The 23,700-nt window shown below is 50.4% G+C and overlaps 1 protein-coding gene across 3 annotated transcripts in view; it reads right to left on the reverse strand.

Annotated features, from left to right (window-relative positions):
• Positions 1–3,584: 3,584 nt before the first annotated feature.
• Positions 3,585–23,700, reverse strand: part of DNAAF5 (dynein axonemal assembly factor 5) — a 70,266-nt gene continuing 50,150 nt past the window's right edge. For 2 of the 3 annotated variants that reach the window (XM_032259908.1, XM_032259907.1), the window contains exons 8-13: positions 22,675–22,843; positions 17,912–18,059; positions 14,167–14,317; positions 13,179–13,335; positions 8,995–9,186; positions 3,585–4,520 (exon numbers count right to left, since the gene is read on the reverse strand). In XM_032259908.1, the coding sequence (XP_032115799.1) occupies positions 4,384–4,520; positions 8,995–9,186; positions 13,179–13,335; positions 14,167–14,317; positions 17,912–18,059; positions 22,675–22,843 (954 nt within the window). In that variant the 3' untranslated portion in view covers positions 3,585–4,383. The remainder of the gene's footprint in view (positions 4,521–8,994; positions 9,187–13,178; positions 13,336–14,166; positions 14,318–17,911; positions 18,060–22,674; positions 22,844–23,700) is intronic. The other variant, XR_004263220.1, reaches the window with a different exon arrangement.

Genomic DNA, 23,700 nt, shown 5'->3' on the forward strand with positions numbered 1-23,700 from the left:
AGCTGGGATTACAGGTATGCACCAACATGCCTTTTAATTTTTTTTTTTTTTTGTAGAGACAGGGTCTCCTCATGATTACCAAGCTGGTCTCAAACTCCTGGGCTCAAGTGACCTCCCCACCTCAGCCTCCCAAAGTGCTGGGATTACAGGCCTGAGCCACTGTGCCTGGCGACAACAGCTTTTTGAGCTTGTTAAAATTCAGGAACTGAAGCCTTTGTGTCCTTGGGTTACGCAAAGATTTCTTAGATACAACCCCGAAAGCACAATCCATGAAAAAAGAAATTGATAAATTAGACTTCATTCAAAATAAAAAGCTTATATTCTTCAAAAGACATTGTTAAAAGAATGAAAAGCTATAAAATGATAGAAAATATTTGCAAATATTATAAAATTTTGCATATATATATATATATGAGACAAAGGACTTGTACCTAGCATATATGAAGAATTCTCAATATTCAAGAAGAACACAACACAGTTTTGTCTAAATGGGCAAGGTATTTGTTAGTCCGTTCTCACATTGCCATAAAGAACTACCTGAGACTGGGTTGTTTATGAAGAAAAGAGGTTTAATTGACTCACAGTTCTGCATGACTGTGGAAGCCTCAGGAAACTTGCGATCATGGCAGCAGGTGAAGGGGAGGCAGGCATGTCTTCAGATGGTGACAGGAGAGAGAGGGTGAAGGAGGAGGTGCTATACACTTTCAAACAACCAGATTTCATGAGAACTCACGGTCATGAGAATAGCAAGGAAGAAATCCATCCCCATGTACCAATCACCTCCCACCAGGTCCCTTCTCCAACATTGGGAATTACAGTTCAATGTGAGATTTGAGTGGGGACACACAGCCAAACTATGTCAATATTTAAAAAGACCCTACACCAAAAAATATATAAAGATGGCAAATAAGCATATGAAAACATGCTCAGCATCATTAGACATGCAAATTAAAACCATAGGGAAACGAAAATTAAAACCATAATGAGATATGACTACACACCTATTAGAATGGCTAAAATTAAAAAGTGATGTAGCTAGTGTTGGCAAATATAGGAGGAACTGGAATTCGTTTTTTTTTTTTTTTTTTTGAGACGGAGTTTCGCTCTTGTTACCCAGGCTGGAGTGCAATGGCGCGATCTCGGCTCACCGCAACCTCCACCTCCTGGGTTCAGGCAATTCTCCTGCCTCAGCCTCCTGAGTAGCTGGGATTACAGACACGTGCCACCATGCCCAGCTAAGTTTTTTTTGTAGTTTTTAGTAGAGACGGGGTTTCACCATGTTGACCAGGATGGTCTCGATCTGTTGACCTCGTGATCCACCCGCCTTGGCCTCCCAAAGTGCTGGGATTACAGGCTTGAGCCACCGCGCCCGGCCCTGGAACTGGAATTCTTGCACAGGACTGGCAGAAATGGTCCAACCACTCTGGAAAATAGATTCACAGTTTCTTAAAAATTAAGTACACATTTTCCATGACTGCCATTTTACTAGATGTTTACCCAAGAGAAATGAAAGTACCAATCCATACAAAGACTTGTATACAAATGTTTAAAGCAGCTTTATTTGTAATAGCCAAAACCTGAAAAAAGCTCAAAATCATGTCAACAGCTGAGTGGGTGAACACACTGTGGCATATCTATAGAATGGAATATTATGCAGCAACAAAAAAGGAATGAACTATTGATGGACATCCAACATGGATGGACCTCAAAACTGCTGAGTGAAAGAAGCAAGACAAAAAGTATATGTTAATCCATTCATATATGATTTATAAACATTTACTTTTTGAGACAGGGTCTTACTCCCCTTGCCCAGGCTGGAATGCAGTGGTGCAATTTTGGGTCACTGTAGCTTGGATTTCCCAGGCTTCGGTGATTCTCCCGTCTCATCCTCCTGAGTAGCTGGGACTGCAGGTGTGCACCAGTATGCCCAGACTCATTTAAATAATTTTTTTTGTAGAGACACAGTTTCCCAATGTTGCCCAGGCTGGTCTTGAATTCCTGGCCTCAAAGTATCTGCCCACCTTGGCCTCCCAAAGTGCTGGGATTACAGGCATGAGCCACCACTATACCTGGCTCATTTTAAAAATTTTTGGTAGAGACGGGTTTTCCCTCTGTTCCCCAGGCTGGTCTTGAACTCCTGGGCTCAAGTGATCCTCTCTCCTCAGCCTCCCAAAGTGTTAGAATTTATAGATGTCAGCCACCATTCCTGGCCTATAAAAATTTCAAAGAACTAATTGGAGAGGGACGTATTGCCTCTCTGGTGTCTATGAACACTTGTAGGCTGGGTTTCCATCTTTCTCTGAACACATGCACCTGTGGACGTGCCAGATCCCTGGGAGCTCCCTTTAAAGATGTGTAGAGATGGGGCGGCAGTGCTGATATCTCCTCCCATGCTGTGGCCCCAGTATGCAGGGCGAGGGACAGCCAGGGTTAGGTGTACTTGTGTCCGGGGGGTTCAAGGGGCTCCTCCACATGTGTGTCCTTTGGGGCAAGCCCTCTGCCATTCTTGTGACAAAGACAACAGAGTCTCATGCTGGATGGAAGCTGGATAGGAGCAGCATGGTACACAGGTGGGGGTCCTCCCAGGCCACAGCCTCAGAATCATCTGCAAGGCCGACTGTGGCCCACTTGTCCCTCCATCAGCAGGTCTGGGCTGATGCGCCGCAACGTGCTGCTGCTGGCTCCGTCACCACTGAGGACCACCGACCCAGGGGCCCTGAAGGGCCCTTCAAGGACATGGCAGGCGCCACAGAGGTCAGAGAGCACACAAGGAACAGATGGAGGACCACCCCTGAGGGCACCTGAAATCACTCTGGCCACCAGTTACAGAAGCTTGATGCAGGGAGCAGGCATGAGGGCGCAACTCTGAAGGGGACCAGAGGGTGGCGAGGGTGTCTAGGGCAGGCGATGAGTCCATGGGGCAGGCACAGCCACACATGCTGACCTCCCCAACCCGGACACCTCAGCCATCCCCACAGCTGATCTTTGCCCACCCTGACACCCCCCAAGGCTAACCTCCCCTCCCTTACATCCCCCCCCCACAGGTGACCTCCTCGACCCAGACAAACCCAAAGGTGACCTTTCTCCACCTGGACAAATCCCCCCTCCAAGGTTGATCTCCACCAACCCTAAAACCATCCCCCATCCAGACTGACCTCTCTGTACCTGGACATTCCAGTCACCAACCAAGGCTAACCTGCCCCTATGCTGACGCCCCCGCCAAGGCTGACCTCCTCCCCACCCTGATGCCCTCCTCCCAAGGCAGACCTGCCCCCACCCTGAAAACCCCCAAGGCTGATCTGCCCCCACCCCGATGTCCCCCCAAGGCAGACCTGCCCCCACCCTGATGCCCCCCCCAAGGCTGACCTGGCCTCACCCTGACGCTCAGCCCCTCTCAAGATGAGGCCTATGTGCCCTCCTCACCGAGGGTGTTGCCCTAACGTGTTAGGAGCTCCTGCCCCCTGGTGTCCAGAGGGGGCACTACGAGAGCCCTTAGAGGAACCCTAAAATGCTCTAGGCTGGGGTTCCTGCCTGACATGTCGGTTAGTTACCTACCAACCCACAAAGTCAGGCATATACAATCATTATAATAAATATTTTTAATTAAATTTTCAAAAGTGAAAGTATAAATGTTAACATTTAATTGTTGGAAAATATACACAGCATTTCCCCCTTGTGTGAACACAATGGCTTACAGTAACAAAATCCACTTAAAGTGAGATCTTTTAGGCACTTGGGTGTAGAATGTGCGAGAGGGAAATACAATTTTCCTTTCTTGCTACCTAGAGGGGCAACCAAAATTATATCAAATTACTCTGTTTTCAACACTGTTAGCATTACTGACCTAAAATATATGGCAACTGGATAGATAACCTTTAAAGTTCTGGTATATTTAAAACAGGAGAAATCTAACTGGTAAGTTGTTCCAATTCTTTTTAGTCTGTTCACCATTAAATTTCAGGAGACAGAACCCAAAAAGAGATTTCATTCATGTCTTCTAATCACTTTGGCTTTTTTCTTTTTTGTTAGATAGGTAAAAACTTTCTTGGTGGGCATCTAAGCAGGATGGAACTGATAATCCATGAACCCAGCTGCGCACATGAGGCTTAAAAACCAAGACAATGCTGATTTGGCTGCAGAGGGAGCAGTTGCAACTTACTTTTAATTTCAAATCAGCTGTAGACTTTGGGGCGACCTCTCGATGAACTGAACAAATAACATAAAATGCAGAATCCTCTCAGAGGCTGTTATTCCAGGGGAAGACCGGGCAGGTTTCCTGGGGAGTACATTCTTGCTGTCACAGTCTCACTGCTGGCACAGAGGTACCTTGTTTATGAGGTTTAAAGGCCACAAATGCCGGCTCAGGTGGGGACAAGGGTGTGGTCACTGCGTGGCTGGCACGGCCTGTACATGCTGCAGCAGCTGCTCACAGTAGGTGGCTGAGCGGTGTTTGTGGATGACGGCCTCTGTCTCCCTTACCAGGAGATCTGGGAACAAGGCGCTGCCCTCCTTGAGGACCTCTGTAAAACAGCAAAACACCTTGAACATGCCAGAAATAAACATTAACCAATCTTACTTCTCATGCAAATCAGCTTTGTATGAAAGTTCAAGCATCTGTAAAAGCATTTGCAAATGACCTGATGCTGCTGGGTGGGTACACAGTAGTCACAATGTGTATACGAGTGACCTGAGTCACAATGTGGATACAAATGGTCCGATGCAGGTGGCCAAGTGCACAGTAGTCACAATGTGGATACCAGTGACCTGATGCTGCGGATGGGTGCCCTGTAGTCATAATATGGATTCAAGTGACCTGACGCTGCTGGGCAGATGGACAGCACTCACAATGTGGATACGAGTGACCTGAGTCACAATGTGGATTCAAGTGACTTGACGCTGCTGGATACGAGTGACCTGAGTCACAGTGTGGATTCAAGTGACTTGACGCTGCTGGACGGATGGACAGCACTCACAGTGTGGATACGAGTGACCTGTGTCACAGTGTGGATTCAAGTGACCTGAAGCTGCATGGCAGTCACTATGTGAATACGAGAAACCTGATGCTGCTGTGTCGGTGCACGGCAGTCACAACTGGACACAAAGAACTTAAAATTGCCTCCTGGCAGTTGTTGGCAGACCATGAAATGATGTCCTTCAGGGTCTTCAGGTGGCACTTTTGGCCTTAGAAACAGGTCTTGCAGGAGCAAATAAACAGGCTCAGAAAAACAGATGACTTCCTTATCCAATTTGCTGATGCCAATTCACCTGCTGCAGTGACTGCAAACCTCCCACAGGCCAGGCACCACGGACACAGCAGGAAATGAACCCACGCTCACGGCGGGTTCATCAGGAAGCAGTGGGTGATAATGAAATCAGGAAGGCAAACATGTCGGGGACTTGTGGTGATGTGTGTGATGGGGGCAGTAGGAGCTGCAGGGGTGGAGGCTGGGCATGTCTAGCGGAGGCAGGAAGTGGTGGGATGGGGGGTGCTGGAGTGGTTAGGGAGCCGATCAGATTCTGCTGGGTGTCTAAGAGGGAGCCCAGAAGGACCCCAAGGTCTCTGCCTTCAGTCTCAAGGACAGATGACCACTAAGCCACTGAGGGTGGGGGGACCCGGCAGGCAGGGTGGGGGTGGGTAGTGGCCCAGGGTTCAACATCAGGCAGTCACACTTGTGTGTGGAGCTGAGGACAGGGTTATGTGAAGGCCAGGACAGACACTCTGAGGGCGTGGTGGAGACACAGCAGAGGGGAAGCAAGAGGCCCGCATGGGTGAAGCAAAGACCAGGAGGCTGAGGCCAGGCATTACACAGCTAGAGGAGGGCACCTGGCTGCCAGCTGTGCCTGGCACTGCTCAGAGGTGCAAGCAGGTGGATGGTAGCTGATGCCTGCCAAGGGCCCAGGACCTACAGGAGGGGTAGGGTGGGCTGCTCCCAGGTGGCCTAGTGCCAGGTGGACACGCAGTGGGCAGTGTCCAGGGAATCTGTGTTTCGTTTTTTTAAAGATAGGAGAAAGAATGGCCTGGACTGTACACTGGGGTAGGGAGATGCCCTGTGTGGTCCTGGGGAGACAAGAGGGCCGGGGCTGCGGGATGAGCTGGGGCACAGGGGCATTGGACTCCTTGGCCTAGAGCAAGTTCCTGAGGGTGAGTGAGGCTGAGGCTGAGGCTATAGGAGGCTCAGAACTCGGGTGGATAGTGGGTGATGCAGGGCAGGAGAGCTGGCAGGGCATGGGCAGGGCTGGGAGTTGCCAGGGACTGTGGGGAGCTGGGGGCGCCAGGTGGATCTGGTGGGATGGGCTGTCCCAGCGAGGCCTGAACATCGGCTGCTGTCCTCCTTTTAAATAATTTCCAATCAGACTCCACTTCCTAGCTTCTTTCTGTAACCCGGAGAGCATTGGCCTCTGGGGCACTCCCTCACTGGCAGACAAGCTGATTCACGACTCAAGGCAGGAGCTCCTGACATGTGCTCCAAGGCCCTTGGGGTCCCCGGGACCCTTCAGGGGATCTGTGAGTCAAAGCGAGGTTCGCAGTCACATGCAGAAATGCCCAGCCTGCTCGTCACCGTGCTCACACCTGCGCAGATGCGGGAGCAGCCATCTTAGGCCTGTGCCCCCTGCCACACTCACCCTCAAGCACGTGGCTTGCGCACACGTGTGGCGAGTGGGCACCAGGTGCCCTGCTGCTCACTGAGGACCAGGGTTGTACGGCTGAGCCGCTTTTCCTGAGAAGAATGGCAGACGGGGACGAGCAGTGCACAAACTCTGGCTGCGCTGACGCGGGCATCTGGTAGAGCACAGCGTGAAAGTGAATGACCTGAGTCCCTCACTCCCAGAACAACGAACAGTGTTTGTGGCTGAGGATAGAAGTCAAGCTTTCACACAAAAAATCAGAATTATCCAAAGCCTGTCTCTGCCACCACAAGCCTGGACTCTTCTAAGACTGGTGCTCACACATAACAGTTTCTGACATTGCATAACGAGACCTAGCCACGCCAGGAAGATCCGAGTTTCTGACATCACATAACAAGACCTAGCCATGCCAGGAAGATCCGAGTTTCTGACATGGCATAATGAGACGTAGCCAGGCCAGGAATATCCACATAGTGTTTTCCAAATGATGTCAAAAAGCAAAGTTAGCATAACCAGGTCCAAAGCTTCCACACCACAAAGGGAACCATCAGCAGAGTGAAGGGACAGCCCACAGGATATGGGTGGGAGAAGGTACCTGCAATCTCCCACCTGATGAGAGATTAATCACTGGAATGTACGAGGAGCTGAAGCTCAACAGGAGGAAATCTCATAATCCAATTAAAAATGGGTAAAAGATCTCAATAGACATTTCTCAAACATAGAAATGACAAACAGGCATGTGAAAAGGTGCTCAACATTACTGCTCCTCAGAGAAACGCAAATAAAAACTACAGTGAGACATCCTCTTAGTTAAAATGGCTTTTATCCAAAACACAGGCAATAACAAATACTGGTGAGGATGTGGAGAAAACGGAACCCTCACACACTGTTGGTGGGAATGTAAATTAGTGCAACCATTATGGAAAATAGTTTGGAGGTTCCTCAAAAAACTAAAAATAGAGCCCCATACGGTCCAGCAATCCCACTCCTGGGCATATCCCCAAAAGAAAGGAAATCAGTATATGGAAGGGGGATCTGCACGCCCACGTTGACTGCCCCACTGTTCCCAGTAGCCACAATTTGGAAGCAACCTGAGTGTCCACCGACAGAGAATGGAGAAAGAAAATGTGGTGCATACACACAGTGGAATACTATTATGCCATAAAAGAAATGAGATCCAGTCATTTTTAACAACATGGACAGAAGCGGAGATTGCTATGTTAACTGAAATAAGTCAGGCACAGAAGGGCAAATTCCGCACGTTCTCATTTGTGGGAGCTAAAAATAAAAATAACTGAACTCTTGGAAACAGAGCAGAAGGATAGTTACCACAGGCTGGGAAGGGGAATGGGGCTGTGGGGAGAGGAGGGATGGTTAATGGTTACAAAAAACAGAATGAATAATGTCTAGTATTTGACAGCACAAAAAGGTGACTATAGTCAATAATAATTATAACACATTTAAAAATAACTAAAAGATAATTGAATTATTCATAACACAGAGAAAGGGTAAGTGTTTGAGGTGATGGGGACCCCATTTCCCCGATGTGATCACACACACCGAATGATTCTATCACAATATCTCAAGTACCTTATAAATATATACACCTACTGTTTGTACTCATAAAAATCAAAAATACAAATTTTATTTTTTAAAAAAGCAAAATCATTACATTAAACTACACACAAAAAAAAGAAGAAAAAAATATATATATTAAAAAAATCATTATATTCCAAGTGTGGGATGGACCGGCGGATTTTAACCGCTGAGCATGGGAGGTTCCGGGGTGTGGCCTCGGAGTCTACACTGTGAGTGACCTTCAAGGGATGGCCTGTGTTCTGTTGGCGTGGTACTGAAGAATGCCCATGCCTATCTGAAAAAGCTATTAAAATACTCTTCTCTTGTCTAACTACACCTGAAGCCACAGGTGAGGCCAGGTTATTTTCTGCGTATTTCAACCAGAGCCATATACATCATGACTGACGGTGTGCAGCAGATGCGAAAGTCCAGTGTCTTCCATCAAGCTACACGTTGAAGAGATTTGTAAAAATTGTTCTTGCAGATGATTTTGTTTTGGAAAATATTTTTCAAAAACACAAGTTATTTGTGTCAATATATAATGAGCTTACTATTGTTATTTTAAACAATTCACAAATGTTCTAAAATGCTTTCAATTTTGATTTCTGTTATAGGAAATGTCAGCCGCCATCACCACAAAGACAAGGGTTCAAGGGTGTGCCAGGCTGGAGCTGAGGGCCCCTCCTGTGCCCCAGGGCCCTGTGGCTGGTCACATGGTTCAGCTACAGAGACCTGTGGCAGGCACTGAAAGCAGGCATCAGAACGCAGCCTGAGCCATCCGAGTCTCACCTAAAACGGCGTCCTGGATGGTGCTCTCTGGATCGTCAAGGTGAACGAGCAGCTCTCTGTACAGGTACTGGACGCTGCTCTGATAGTAGGCCTTTCCGTCAGCATTCTTCACACACTGCAGCCAGGTCACCAGGGTGGAGGCAGCTGCCATCCTCACATCGTTGGAAACGTCGTCTAGGCGCTTTAAGAGTTCTGGAAGGATGGGACGAGACAGGTGTGTGAGTCTAGAGCAGACATTTCACATCTAAACGTCCACAAAGGTGTTTAGTTCTCACTCCTGTGGGGCACCTGTGCTGGGGTCCTAGGAAACCCACAGCTCATGGGAGATTCCATGCATCCTGAGCCACACGTGAGGTGCTCCTGCGCCCTGGGCCCCCTGGACCCCAGCCAACAGTGTGGAGGCATCCCAGGCCCTGCTGTGGCCCCCGTAATAACCTGTCCTGTGGGCGCAGCAGACCTGAGCCTCCCTGCTGGCCCTCCACCTCTGGCTCCCAGATGCTCAGATCCCAGAGCTGGCTGTCCCGTCCAGCTCTGACCCTGCCCTCCCACTCACCATGGGTTCTGGGGCAGAGCTGAGGACCCAGTGACAGACAACCCCTTACTGTGGTCAGTTTTCTGCTGCTGAAAACAGAAGAATCCTTCCTGATGGGTAGAAACTTATGAGGTTAATGGGTACAATTTTTATCAAATTTATGCTTTTTCCACATCATCTTAAAAAGATATTTAGCACCCCCTTTGTGTATCATCTGGAGATTTGCAGATGACTGAGTTGCAAAACCACCTGGAGGTGGACAATGCTGGGAGGGGAGGCCCATCTTCCTGCCACAGATGCGAAGGTGGGCTGGGTCTCTGCTGCTTTCATACACGGAGGGCATGATCTACCCTCAGCAAGCCGTTCCTGACTAACAAAAGGCATGAAAACATCCAAAGTTCAGGACACCCCACCAAGCCAGGCTTTGAGACAAGTGGGACCCGCTGGGTTAACTTCTGGGAGATGCCAGGTGCCTCCCTTAGGGTGCTGAGCCTTCCAGGCACCAAACACAGGACTGAGGAGGAAGTTGAGGAGCATGTCCAGGCATCACCCGTGCCAGACCTGGAGCCGCCCTGCACGGCGGGTGCACTCACTACATGAGTCTCAGGGAGAAAGAATGGAGTCAGAGACTCAACTCACCCACGGCTGGCCCACCAGCAAACGTCTATGGGCATGACGGGATCCTCCAAGGCTTCCCGCTGGCTTGTCCGACTGTGGAATTGCAGAGTAGTGCTGGCTATTGTGTGCTTATGAGGGTCGCTCCCCGGACTGCCTGCAAGTCCACTTTCTAACATTTCAGGGTTCCCTTCATGCATGGCCAAGCCCGGTGGAATCAGCTCACACGGGCCTGTCTGCCCTTTGCGTTTGTGTCTGTCTCGGGAGGCTCGGGTGCCTGACCTCCCATCTCAGGATATCCTTCACTTCCTGGCCAAGGAGGCCATGATTCATCTAGCACTTCACCCCGGGAAGCCCAGAGCTGGCACCAGCTGGCAAGGAGCCTCTCAAGGAGCCTTTTGTGGTGAAAATCACCATGCAGGAGGCTGTGGCCCAGAAGTCCAAACGTGCAGTCTTTCTGCTGCCTCCTGTTTTAAAGAGTGAGCGAACTCCCAACAAATTGCACTGATCAAACTCATTCAAACGAGCCCGTGGGAACAAGCTGTTGTTACTACAACAATAAAACCAGAAAAGCAAACTTGAAAGAACGAGTGAGAACGGCACCCGGACTTCAGAGTTCAGCAGGTGGCGCTTTTTCTGCCCAGTACTGTGTGTACTTTGAACCTGATAATTCAAATTCTGAGGCACCATCTCTCCTCCATTCGCGTCTCCTGGGATTCAGAAAAGCCCAAGAGCCTCTCAGCCCATGCGGTGGGCCCTCCAGCTCCAGGCCTCGAGCCCCTCTCTGTCCTGTGTCCTCAGGGAATTTCACCTTCCTGGCTTTCAACTCACTAACTCTGTTGTCAGCCATGTTCAGTCTAGAGTTGACCCAATGCAGAGAGTGTGAAGTTCCATTGACTATGGTTCATTTCCAGGAATTAGTAAGAACCATATTTTAAAAACTGCTAAACACTTCTGGCATAAACACAAGGTTTAGATAATCAGGAAGCCCAAGTGGCCGCTTCCCATCCACCCCATCTCCTTCCTCCCTGGCTGGGTAGCTCCTTTCCTGAAAGTAGTGCGAGCGTGCCATTCCATGTTATTCTGGAATTTCTAGCAGATTGTTTCCATATCCATCTGTTCTTTATTCCTGCTTGCCTTCTTGTTTCTCAACTTGTTTTTTAGTGGATGTTATTCTTTTGGCTTTTTGAGGATCTTAAACATGCTTCTAAAAAGGTAACTTTGAGGTGGTTCTATTATCTGCGCCTCCCTCCCGTGCTGGTTGCGAGGCCGCCCTTGGCGCCGGGTTTCCTGTGTTCTGAGGCAGCGGCCCACAACCTTTTTGGCACCAGGAACTGGTTTCGTGGAAGACAATTTTTCTGTGCGTCGGGGGTGAGGGATGGTTTCGTGATGATTCAAGTGCATTCCATTTACTGCGCACTTTCTGTGATTACTATATTGTGATAGAGAATCAGATGATTCTCCAACTCACGATCATGGAGAAAACAAGCCCTGAGCTTGTTTTCCTGCAACTAGATGGTCCTATCTGCAGGCGATGGGAGACAGTGACAGATCCTCAGGCATTAGATTCTCATAAGGAGCACCCAACCTAGATCCCTCACATGTGCAGTTCACAGTAGGGTTTCTGCTCCTGTGAGAATCTAATGGTACCGCTGAACTGGCAGGAGGCATGGCTAAGCTGGTAACGTGAGCAGAGGGGAGCAGCCGTAAATACAGATGAAGCTTTGCTTGCTCACCCGCCCCTCACCTCCTGCTGTGCAGCCCGGTTCCTAACAGGACCCGGACAGGTACTGGTCCATGGCCTGGGTGGTTGGGGACCCCTGTCCTGAGGGGTTTGTGTGCAGGTTCCCCTGAGTGAGGGACTCTGCCCTCTCTGAATTTATGACTCTGCTCAGTGTTCTTTTCCAGGGCTTCAAGCTGACCACTGCTTTCCCCTCCCCAGGGGTTGGTTTGGGGTTTGAGGACCAGAAGGCAGCAACACTGAGGCTGTGCCCCAGTCCTGCTGCAGGTGGCTTGGTCCTGTCTGCCCCACAGGCAGCTCCAGCCACCCTACACCGTGGGCACTGCTCTAGGGGGACCCTGCAATCCTTAAAGGCCCCCACTCCCAGCCATGTGAAAGCTGAGCCTTGCTGCTCCCAATCAGTGCTGGTTCGGAGACATCTGCCTTGCTTCTTGCTGTGTTATTTAATTTGTGGTATTTCATCTGTCACTGCTATTTGTTCTCATAGTAGCAACTTCAACAGAAGTCAAAGAGTAGCATTTTCTATTTTTTTCTATAAAACAAACCACTGTCAAACTTAAATACAGCCATCCCTCAGTATCTGTGGGGTTTGGTTCCAGGAACCCTCCTCCAGGATACCAAAATCGTCAAATGCTCAGTTCTCTGATAAAAAAAGGCATAGTATTTACACACAACCCATACACATCTTCCCGCACACCTTAAATTGCCTTGAGATTACTTTCAGTGCCTAATCAAATGTCCACACAACACTTCCTTCACATGGGTTCAACGCTGTACTCGGTGCTCAACAAATTCAAGCTTTGCTTTTTGGAACTATTGAACTCTGCCCCCCAATACATACATATTTATATATACAAATGTACATGTAAGTTTGTATTGTATGTATAAACATATATATGCACCAACATATACATATGTAGCCACATACATATATACATATTATGCATAAATCCACTTTTAAAGGCAGGGTCTTGCTCTGCTGTTCAGGCTGGGCTCAAGCGATCCTCCTGCCTCAGCTTTCTGAGTAGCTGGGACTATAGGTATGTGCCACCAACCCCGGCTAATTTTTAAATTTTTTCTTGAGATGGGGTACCACTATGTTGCTCAGGCTGATCTCAAATTCCTGGGCTCAAGCAATCCCCCTGCCTAAAGTGCTGGGATTACAGGTGTGAGCTACCATGCCCAGCCTCAGATATTTTTGATCTGAGGCTGGCTGACTCCCTGGAGGCAGATGGAAGCCAGGGATATGGAGGGCCAACTGTATACCATATACTGTGAACAAAAGAAATGTCCTACCAGGATAAATCTTGATGAGTTTATCTGGATCAAACATGCTGCCCAAGGTTTTTAAGAACGTGTTGATGATACGGCACGAGATCAGCCGCGCCATCTGCGAATCTTCCTCCAGCGTGGTCAGGACTTGAGGCATCAGTGTTTCCTGCACATCCCGGATCTGCAATCATCAAACACATGCGATGTGATTCACATCTGTCCTGGGGGGCTCGCCATCCGTGTACTCCTGCCTGGAAGGACTTATGGGGCTTGAAAGCTTTACTTAAGTAGGCTTGAATCTTGATTGTAAAATTTAGATTTTGAACAATTTTTGTTTAACTTGCTTACTTGATTTTTAAAAATATACACATGGTTTACAACTCCTGGGTGAGGCACTAACCCTACACTGGGGTAACGGCTGGCTCGCGCCCCACTGCTGTGGGGTTTTCAGCTTGAGCACTACCCTGCAAGCACCAGGAGGTGGCGCTCACGCCGCGCAGGCACCTGGGCAGTGCCTTCCCACCAGGTGGCGACTAGGACGGGGCACAGGCATCAGTGTCCGTTTTCTGATGCCTGGGACCAGCTGGAGGTGTTCATAGAAATGATGTGGAAAGCTCAGGCCTGTTCTTGAGCTTGGATCCTGGGATTCGACTCCTGGTCTTGTAGCCAGCATTTGGCCACAAAACCGAGAAACCCCACACTCATCAGAGGCAGCAAAACCCGCAGCATGATGGGGCTGTCCAGGCCCATGGCCTGGCTCCCGCTCTCCTACCTGCTGTTTCAATTACAGCCCTGCTGCCAGCTCCTGGCCTTCTGCTGCCAGGGTGGGGAGAGCCTTTTGGAGTGCAGGCCCCAGGTGCAGGTGGAGCTGCTGCCTTCCTGAGTTCCTGCTGGGTGCCAGGAAGCCTGTGCAGCCTGAGCCAGTGTCCACTGAGGATGCAGGGAGCCCCAGGCAGCAGGAAGCCTGTGCAGCCCTGATCGGTGCCTGTCGAGGACACAAGGATCCCCGTACCTGCTTGGCCGACAGGACCTCACTGCTGGTGAGTGCCCAGAGGCAGGACACGGCTGCCGTGCGGATGGCCGCGGCTGTCCTCCCTGCATGCCACTGCAGATTGGGGGCCAGGATGTCTTTTGTCACCATCTCAAGGTAGCTGGGTAACTGCCTGGAAATGGAGCAGAGAGGGCAGATGAGGAGGGTGGCCAGGCGCTCGAAGGGAACCATTCAGTCTGGGGATGAATGGGGCTGAGGGGAAGCCAAACAGGAAGATTGGACTCCTCCCAGATGCTGCTTCTCGGTGCAAAGCAGGAGGTTCCTGCGGGCCCAACCCTCCTAGGAGACAGTGTGCTCATGCTGCCAGCCTCTCCTGTGGCTTGCATAGGTCCTGTTTTCCAGAGAGCCAAGAGGCCTGGGCCAAGGGTGTACTTTCAGCCTCTCACTGCTCCTCGCTCCAAAAGGAGGCTTGAGTGACGCCTGAGGGAGGGCAGCCGTGGTGGTGTCAGCAGTAGCCAGAGGGCCTCTTTCCACCTGTGTCCCTCCCTCACAAAAAGCCCGAGTCCCTCCATCCAGCAAGGACAGTCGCCGTGGTTTCAGAGGCGGGACCTGAGGGCCACAGCTCAGAGACAGGCAGTTCCCGCCCTGTCTATGACTTTGTTCTGATAGTGACCAGCCAGGTCAACATGCCACCAAGAAAAAAATCAAAGCAAAATGACACACTCCCTACTTTCCATCCCAACACCACCCCAAGGTATGTTTCGAAGGTGGGTCTGGTCTCCAAGACCGGAGCCCGCAGCACTGGAAGGTCCATGAAGCCTGCAGTGTCCCTTCCTTTCCTGAAGCTGCCAGCTGCTTGCTCCCAGCAGGGGCCACGTCAGGACCAGCCCAGTAGATGAGCAGACATGAAAAGTGAGGTTGGTGTAAGGTGAATTACATGAACTCAGTGAGGTTTCGAGAGTGTTTTTGTTTTTAAGCAGAGTTGCCATTTTTGGCACCATGACTTACAAGAGGACTCTCTGGAATAAATTAACCTGGTGCCAGCCTCCAGGGTGACCACATGAAATGGCCTAGAAGTTCTGGCCTTGAGGGTGTAAAGGCCTGAGTATGGGCTGGGTGCGCCACATGGGCGTCCATCAGAGCCACTATCGAACCACTGAATGAGGCACATTCCTTCCAAACAATGAATCCCATTGTGCGCAGGAAGACACAGACCTGTGCCAGGACCAGTGGCTGCCTGCTAAAACAAGGCAACGCTGGGACACTTGCCCATGAGGGTCCTTAAACCATGAGCACCAGTCGCAGGGCCTTGCTCCACCGAGCAACCGTATTAGGTGGGCAAAACGCTTCCTTAAATTGTGCACATCGCCTTCTCCAGCAAGCGCTTCTACTCTGAGGTTGTCAAATGTTTCCAGCTGTCAGCTGTGAGGCATGGAGCTGAGGGCCACAGCCTCATGGTCTCCACCCTGAAACTTCCTGGGTGTCCTGGCCAGCCTAATCCCAAGGGAAAAGAACAAACACAGAGACAGAAGCGCCCTCAGCACAGCGTCCATGGGCTCCCGGTCTGAGCACAGCCAGGCCTGCAGGACCCCAGGATACTACGGAGTCAGGAGGCCAGCAGGGGACCCAGAAGCAGGTGCTCCAGGCTCCCTGCCTGAGTGCACCCTATTCATAGAGGGACTTGAGGTACAGTACAGGGCTTGGCTCCCGAAAACAGTGCATTCTCAAAGCAAGGAACCTGTTGCCCTGAACTCCCAGCCACTTCTCTGGAGCTTCTGTCAGACACAGGCTGAGCATCCTTCACCCTAAAATCCAAAGTGCACCAGGGTCTGACCATTTCTGAGCACTGAGATGATGCTCAAATGAGATATTCACTGGAGCATTTTTGATTTCTGAAGCTTGGATTAGGGATGTTCTACAATGCAATTACTTCAGAATTTTAAAAACCTCAACGCTGCTAGTCCCAAAGTGTCTCAGATAAGACACAGAAAGCCTGCAGGTGGAGGCTCTGAGAATCTCTCATGATTCATGGTGTCCAAGGTGGAGCCACCATGGGAGATGCAGCCCTCAGCCATCTCAGGCGCCTGCATACAGCCGGTGCTCACAGCAGCTGGCAGCGGGAAAGTGCTCGGCGCAGATGATGATCAGCACTGACTCCCCAGCTATCGTTTCTATTTAGGCACAGCCAACTTGCTATTTTATGATTCTAAAAATAAAAACCAAACGGATTAAAAAATCCTTCCTATTAAAATAGCTAATAAGTTCACTAAAATCACTGTAATTTGAACAGTTTACTTCTCCTGATACCAACTTCTCTCCACAAGAAGTCGTTTGGTGTACTTTCTTTTGGGAACTCAGACAGACGTGGAAGCTGTGCTCCGCAGTTAACTGTTCCTGGGCAGAACTCGCCCCATGGTTCCTCCCAAAATACAGCTGGGTGTGCATTCCGGAGGGAAGCGCCTGGGCCCTGCGGTGTTATCTGCATGAATATCGGCCTGCAAGCTGGATGGCTGCCACAGCTCTTGGTTCACATCTTTTCATGGTTCCCTCTAAGCCCTGAAGTTTCTGAAGACAAGCAGGAAAACAAAATTTCCTGCAGTATGACGGGCAAGCTGAGGCCAAGAGCAGACACGAGGATCACAAAGAAAAGTCTGAATGCCTGGATTCTTTCCAGATGAAGCTCTGGTGTGTGAACTGCTTTTCACTGATGGATTTGCTCCCAGGGGCGGGGGTGTGGGGTGGGTTCTGGTGCTGATGCAGCCCAGATCCAGCCGCACAGGCTGGGGTGGGACCTGGGTGACTGCACATTTTGCTCATGTAACAAAGTACACAGGAGGGCGCTAAGAGCAGCCTTGGCAGCAACGCCCAGGTGAGTGAGGCCCCTTCCTCCACTGCCCCTCCCAGTGCGTCTGGGGAGGCAGCAGCACCCGGGCAGGGCCTCTTCCTCCACCACCCTCCCAGTGTGTCCAGGGGGTACCCGTGTTTCTCTTCCTCACTTCAAAGCTGTACAACTGGAGGCCCTTGCTGTCTTAACGCCACCTAAAATTTATTTTAGGTAATAGAGAGGTACTTCTACCACTCTGACCATCAGTGGTAATTCAGTCAATTCTCTGTTAGGTTTGAAAGATACCAAAAGGCTTTTAAAACAGAGAACAGCTAATACATAAACCATTAACAGTTAATGTTCCCTAAACTTTTTCATTCACTGGAATTTTAATGACCACATGGAGACAACTTGGACTTAGTGTTTCTCTGTGCATTCTCTGCTGAGAGCCTGTGTTTACCCAGTGAGGATGGATAGGCTGCTCCGGGCCAGAGAAGCTCAGGGGTCACTGCATACGCCCACCTCAGACTCAGTGTGGGGCAGGGAGGTGGGGACCCCCAGCCCACCTGAGACACAGTTTCGGGGAGGGAGGTGACAACCCTCTAGCCCAGCACAGTGTGGGGCAGGGAGTTGGGGACTCCTGACCCACCTCAGATTCAGTGTGGGCGACAGAGATGGGGACCCCTGGCCCACTTTAGACTCAATGTTGGGAAGAGATGTGGGGACCCTCTTGCCCAGTGTGGTATGCGTGGAGGTGGGAACCCCCTTGCCCAGTGTGGTGTTGGGGGTGGAGGTAAGAAATCCTGGCCCACCTTAGACTTGGTATTGGGGAGGGAGGTGGGGACCTCCAGCCCACCTTAGACTTAGTGTGGGGGGAAGGAGGTGGGGACCCCTGGGCCAAGCCCCAGCTGGGGGCCGTGCAGATGCAGAGCCTGGACCTACCCCTGGGAGTCGATGGTGTCCGAGGCTCTGAGCAGCACAGTGGACAGGATGGAGAACAGCTTCAGGCGCATCTGCGGGTCTCGGGAGGGCTGCAGACAGGCCCTGAGCGTGGGCATGATTTGTGGCAGGGCTTCTCCTAGGGCAGGGCCTGCAAGACAAAGCACAGGCTCCTGGGCACGGCCCTTGGGAGACGGGAGGCGGCCCCATCCAGCACAGGCCCAGGCACGGGTGCTCCCATCTGGGAGAGGGCTCTATCGGCCACCACCTCCCCTCTTCCTCTTTCTGAATCAGTGAGGTGATTATCACAGAAAAACAGTAGAAAATTGTAACCCCCCTAAATCACACTTCCATATGAAAACCTTCCATTTTTCTTACAGTTTTCTAAATTGTTTTGAAAAATCAAAGTCAAGCAATAGGTGAAAGGACAACCCACATCAAATGTTCCAATGAAGAAGTTGTTTAATATCTGCCCTTAGCATTAAGGCGTCACCCCATCCACAGTCAGGGCCACTCTCCAGTGGGTGCGAGGCGCAGGGGCACCTATAATCTGCATCCTACGCCCCGAGTGGCCGTCCCATCTCCCTTTAAGTCTCCACGAACCACAGGGAACGGACAACCCTGAGGGTTCCCGCAGTGTTTCCTACTAGGCTCAGTCTGCAGGCCCAAGAGCTGAAGGTTCAGGGTGGGGAGTGGGTGGGGCCACAGAGAGAGGTGCTCTGACCCTGGGCCAGTGTGGAGGGAGCATCCACTGGCTTATCTGAGCATCTGTGCATGACCTTGGGCCGTTGCTAGGTGCCGGGTGATTCAAGCCTTCTCTGGCACCACCAATCAGAGCAGGCTGTTCAGTTGTGGACTTGGAGACCCCCACCTGCCCTTGCCACAAACGGAGACGCAACATGCCTGCTGCTCCGGCTCGAGGTCAGGCCCAGCTCAGGCCCCGCAGTGAGATCAGCTGGTGTCTTGGAGCCTCCCCACAAGGCCAGGCAGCGGGGGTAGCATCAAAGCCGCTGCAACGCCTGACCTGAGCCCTGCCAGGGCAGGAGTCTTGGGTCAAGTGCTCCCCTGCCTCGAGAACCATGCTGTTTCTGACCCAGTTTCTGACTGTTTCACCTTCTCTACATTTTAAACTAGAAACAAGGCAGAGTTTCTGGCTTAAATACAGAAAACAGCCAAAACAGTGTCCACGGGTCACGTCCAACTGCTAGGATGGAAGGGCAGAGGCGTGCTGACAGGTGGGCCCCTTGGTATCAAGAATGTTGAAAACCCAAACCTGAAGCCTGGGCCACGTGTCTGCCTTCCCAGCACAAGCGTTCCTGCTCACGGCATGGACGCTTCCGCTGTCTTCATCTTCCCTTCATTTCACGCCACGCCTGTCTTCCCATTTTGTTATAAAGCCTTTTGTTATAAAGCCTTAGGATAATTGTTTCTAAAGGCTGCCAGGGCATGTCTTCTGTGGAAATATCATTATGTATTTAACTTCCTATGAGGTATTTGGGTCACTTCCAATTTCTGCTGTTAAATGGAGCCCTGATGCATATTTTTGGGTACATCACTTTTTCCATAAGTAGAATTATTTCCTTAGGAAGGACAGATTCTCATGAATGTGATTGCTGGATGAAAGGAGTGAAGACATTGGCAATTCCAGAAGCACAATGTCTGAGGGTTTTCCAAAACTGGTAATTCCAGATGCCCACCGTCCGACCACTTTCCAAAAGCACCAAGGCACTCCCAGCACTGCCAGGCTCCCAGCTGGGCCACCCAGGGCAGAAGCTGTTTATTTTTGCCAAGTTGGATAAATGAAAAAATGGCAGGCTACAGCCTTTAATTCATATTTCCTTATAACTAGAAGGGCTGGATACTTCCCACTCTATTTGCTTGTTAGTTGTATTAACTCTGTTTAATAAAATCTGGATATTTTGCCTGTTTGTTTGGGAGTTAATGCTTTTTGTTTTCTGGAGTCATGGTCTCACTGTCATCCAGGCTGGAGTCCAGCGGTACAATCACAGCTCCCTGAAGCCTCAACTCCTGGCTTCATGCAATCCTCCTGCCTCAGCCTCCCAAAGTGCTGAGATTACAGGCCTGAGCCACCATGCCCAACTCTGAATGCTTTTATTCTCACTTTGTGCTAGCTTTATATACCAAAGATCTCACACTGTCATCCTTACTGGAAATATTTTCCTAAGTGTAAGTTCCTTTTCTTTTGGCTCAAATGTATACAGTCAAAGAGATGCCTTTGCAGTTCCCCATCCTCCCAAAGTTTAGAAAGTTACCCCTTTCTGTATGTTTAAAAAAATTAAAATTTAAAAGGTATCTTCCCACAGAACTTCTGTAAATGAGAAATTAAAAAATGTCTCCTATTAAAAAAATTGTTTGAATCATTTTGTTTTATTACAGTAGTTCATGCTCATTAGAGAAAAATTAGAAAAAGAAAAAAGAAAACAAAAATCATCAACTCCCAAGGACACTATGTTGGAAATAGTGTATTCTATGTGAGGTTGTGCCCCGGATCCCTGAGCGTACCTCACATGTGTGAGCTCAGGCGGGGCTCAGAGAAAATAACCACTGGGATTAAAGAACTGCAGCTTTAGGCCGGGTGCGGTGGCTCATGCCTGTAATCCCAGCACTTTGGGAAGCTGAGGTGGGTAGACTGTTTGAGCCTAGGAGTTTGAGACCAGCCTAGGAACATAAAGAGACCCCGTTTCTACAAAAAATACAAAAATTAGCCAGTCATGGTGGTGGGTGCCTGTGGTTTCAGCTACTCAGGAGGCTGAGGTGGGAGGATGGCTTGAGTCCAGGAGTTTAAGACTAGCCTGGGGAGCATACGTGATCCCATCTCTACAAAAAATACAAAATTAGCCAGGTGGTAGGCACCTACAGTCCCATCTACTCAGGAGGCTAGGGCAGAAAAATCCTTTGAGCTCAGGAGTTCAAGGCTACAGTAAGCTGTGATTGTACCACTGGACTCCAGCCTGGGTGACACAGCAAGATCCTGTCTCAAAAAAAAAAAAAAAAAAAAAAATTGCAGTTTTATACCCAGCTCTTGATATTGAACAGCACAGCACAGTCTTCTTGCCTTTCAGTGGATGACAGGAGATGTGGGCCCACATAAACGCATTTTCCATGCTGCGAGTTGGTTCTGCCAACACCGTAAGAAATGCTTTAAAAGCTGCAAAGAGGAAGAGCAGGTGGTGGAGAAACCACCAGAGCTGCAGCACAAGCGAGTCCTGGCTTCACTGTAAGCTGAGTCTCTCAGGGTTTGCGTGCCATTCTCTGGACTGTGGGGTGAAGGCTGCAGTAATTTGGTGCAAGAGTTGTTATGAGTAACATTCAGTAAAAATGTGAAATGGAATACCCGGGGCCCCCTCCCCAAGAGGCCCATTGGAGAGGGGCTGAGGGAAGGCCCTGGGGTCACTGCCTCGGGAGTTCTCCATGCCGTCTCTTCATCTGTAAAACAGGGTCACAGTTCCTACCACACAGGCCAGCTATAAGGGGAGATGAGCTGACGGCCATCAGGCTCATAGAGCAGTGTTTGGCACAAAGTGTTTAATGCCCTGAGTGCACGCCAGCAATCCTCAGCTTTGTTTTTGGTTTCAGAGACAGGGTCTTGCTCTGTTGCCCAGCCTAGGGTGCACTGGTGCAGTCACAGCTCACTGTAGCCTCCAACTCCTGGGGTCAAGGGATCCTCCCACTTTAGCTTCCTGGGTAGCTGGGACCACAGGTACATACCACCATGCCTGGCTAACTGTATTTTATTTATTTTTCAATTTTAGATTCTGAGGTACATGTGGAATTTTTTTCTTCATCTTTTTGTAGATGTAGAGGTCTTGCCATGTTGGCTAGGCTGGCTTTGAACTCCCAAGCTCGTGGCCCTCCCACCTTGTCTCCCAAGGTGTTGTGATGACAGGTGTGAGCCACTGCACCAGATAGCATTTGCTTTTCTAATTTGCAAAATCTTGAATGCAGCTGATGAAGAACAATTCTGGGTATTTTTCCAGGTCTCAGGAAAAATGGTGAGTCCCTACCAAGCACAGAGATGGCATAAGAACAATCTTAGTGTCCTCAGACACAGAACACGAACACCCTGGTGCACGCATCCAGTAGGAGGCAGGAGCACTTGGGAGCTGTGCACAGGAGCGGGAGAGCCAAGGAAGCAAACGAGGAAAAGCTACCGTGGCGTGTTCACGGCCACAGGGAACAGCATGGGCTGTGTGTCCCAAGGCACTATGGCCGCTGAATGGACACCTCCGCCTCAGAGTTCTGCAGCGGATTCTGCCCGGCTCTGAAGCCCCATCGAGCCACAGTGTCCATCCCAGGAGAGTGGCCGATCTGCAGGCTCAGGTAGAACCACAGAAATGCTGGTCTCAAAGGGGTTGGGGCTGAGGCCTCCACGTCACACACGCACAGCACCCACATAGCTGGACATCTGCATTCTGCAACAAAATCCAGATGTATTTAAGAAGCCAGGCCACAAAACAGGCCAGGAAAAACCATACTTTGAAGGTTTCACATGAACATGTATGCCCAGGCCAACCGGAAGAGCTGCATCCCAGTCTTCAATGTGATGTTTCTGGAGCTTTTAAAAGGTTTTGTTCCTGAAAATGCTCATTCTCCACAGTCAAGAGTGACTACTGGGTACTTTTAAAAACATGCCTCAGTGAACCATAGCTCAGCTGGTTGACAATGGTATCTGCTGAACCCCGGGGGAGCAGGTGTGTGGACTGAGTGGGGCCAGGCACGGCTCGCCGGCTGTTGGGAGGGCTCACCTGACTGCGTGATGATGACACTGAACTGCAGGAGCTCTGGTGAGTGCGCGGTCCAGTCGAGGTGCGATGCAGTCGCCCGCTCCAGGAGAGGGCCCATGTACTTGCGGTAAAGGTCCTGGCAGCTGCTGATGCCCTCCGCAGCGGCCAGCGAGTCCATTGTCTCCTGTGCCTGGAGGTTACAAGTCAGAGGCTGGGACAATTCCAACACTCAGGGCTCAAGCCTCCTTGCTGGGACTGACCATTCCCCTCACGTAAGAACCACACAGGCTGGGCCTGGTGGGATAATCGGGAGGGAGGCTGCCACATGGAGCCCTTCCCAGGGTGCAGGAAAGTGAGGGCTGTGGGCACAGGGCGAGATCCTGATCCTGTTTGCGCTAACGCCATCTCTGCAGTGAATCATGAAGCAGGCACTGTGCGTGCCTAGGACACACATAGCACAGGGGGTCCCTGGGCATCTGCCTGAGCAGGCAGAGCTACTCTGAGGCAGTGAGAGACAGACAGGCGTGGGCAAGTGGCTTAGAGAGTTAAGCCCAGCAGAGCAGACCTCCACGTAAAAGTAACTTGGTGAACAGAGATGACAACCTTGGCTACCTTTTAGCTGTGCTGTTCTCTTTGGGGACTTAGAAACAAAGGAAGGGCTGAGGCTCCCCAGAGGTCATTGCCCGAAGCCTGGAGTCTGAATCTGGGGCTGCCTGGCTTCTTCCCCAATGGACAGCAGGCAAAGTCTCTACTTTTGCTGGTACCTAAGGCCCCATCAGTGACAGCGTCTGCTGAGACACATGCCCTTGGAAAGCTTGTTTTTAAAGAGAACCCAGGAAGAGAAGGGGGAGCAGCAGCCTCCTCCACGTTCTCCGTGGTGCATTCAGGCCATGAATCTCCCAAGAGAGAACCTGCCGAGAGGGATCGTCCACATAGACAGAATGGGGGGAAGAACTGAGTCTCAGCTTTCAGAGAGGCAGATACCGGGACCTCCAGGAGCCCCAGGAGCCCACGGGGAGGTTGGGGTTAGAAGATTTTTGGTCATAA

Source organism: Sapajus apella, unplaced genomic scaffold (assembly GCF_009761245.1).
Source record: "Sapajus apella isolate SASKATOON/1434 unplaced genomic scaffold, GSC_monkey_1.0 scaffold112, whole genome shotgun sequence".
NCBI classification, from domain to species: domain Eukaryota; kingdom Metazoa; phylum Chordata; class Mammalia; order Primates; family Cebidae; genus Sapajus; species Sapajus apella.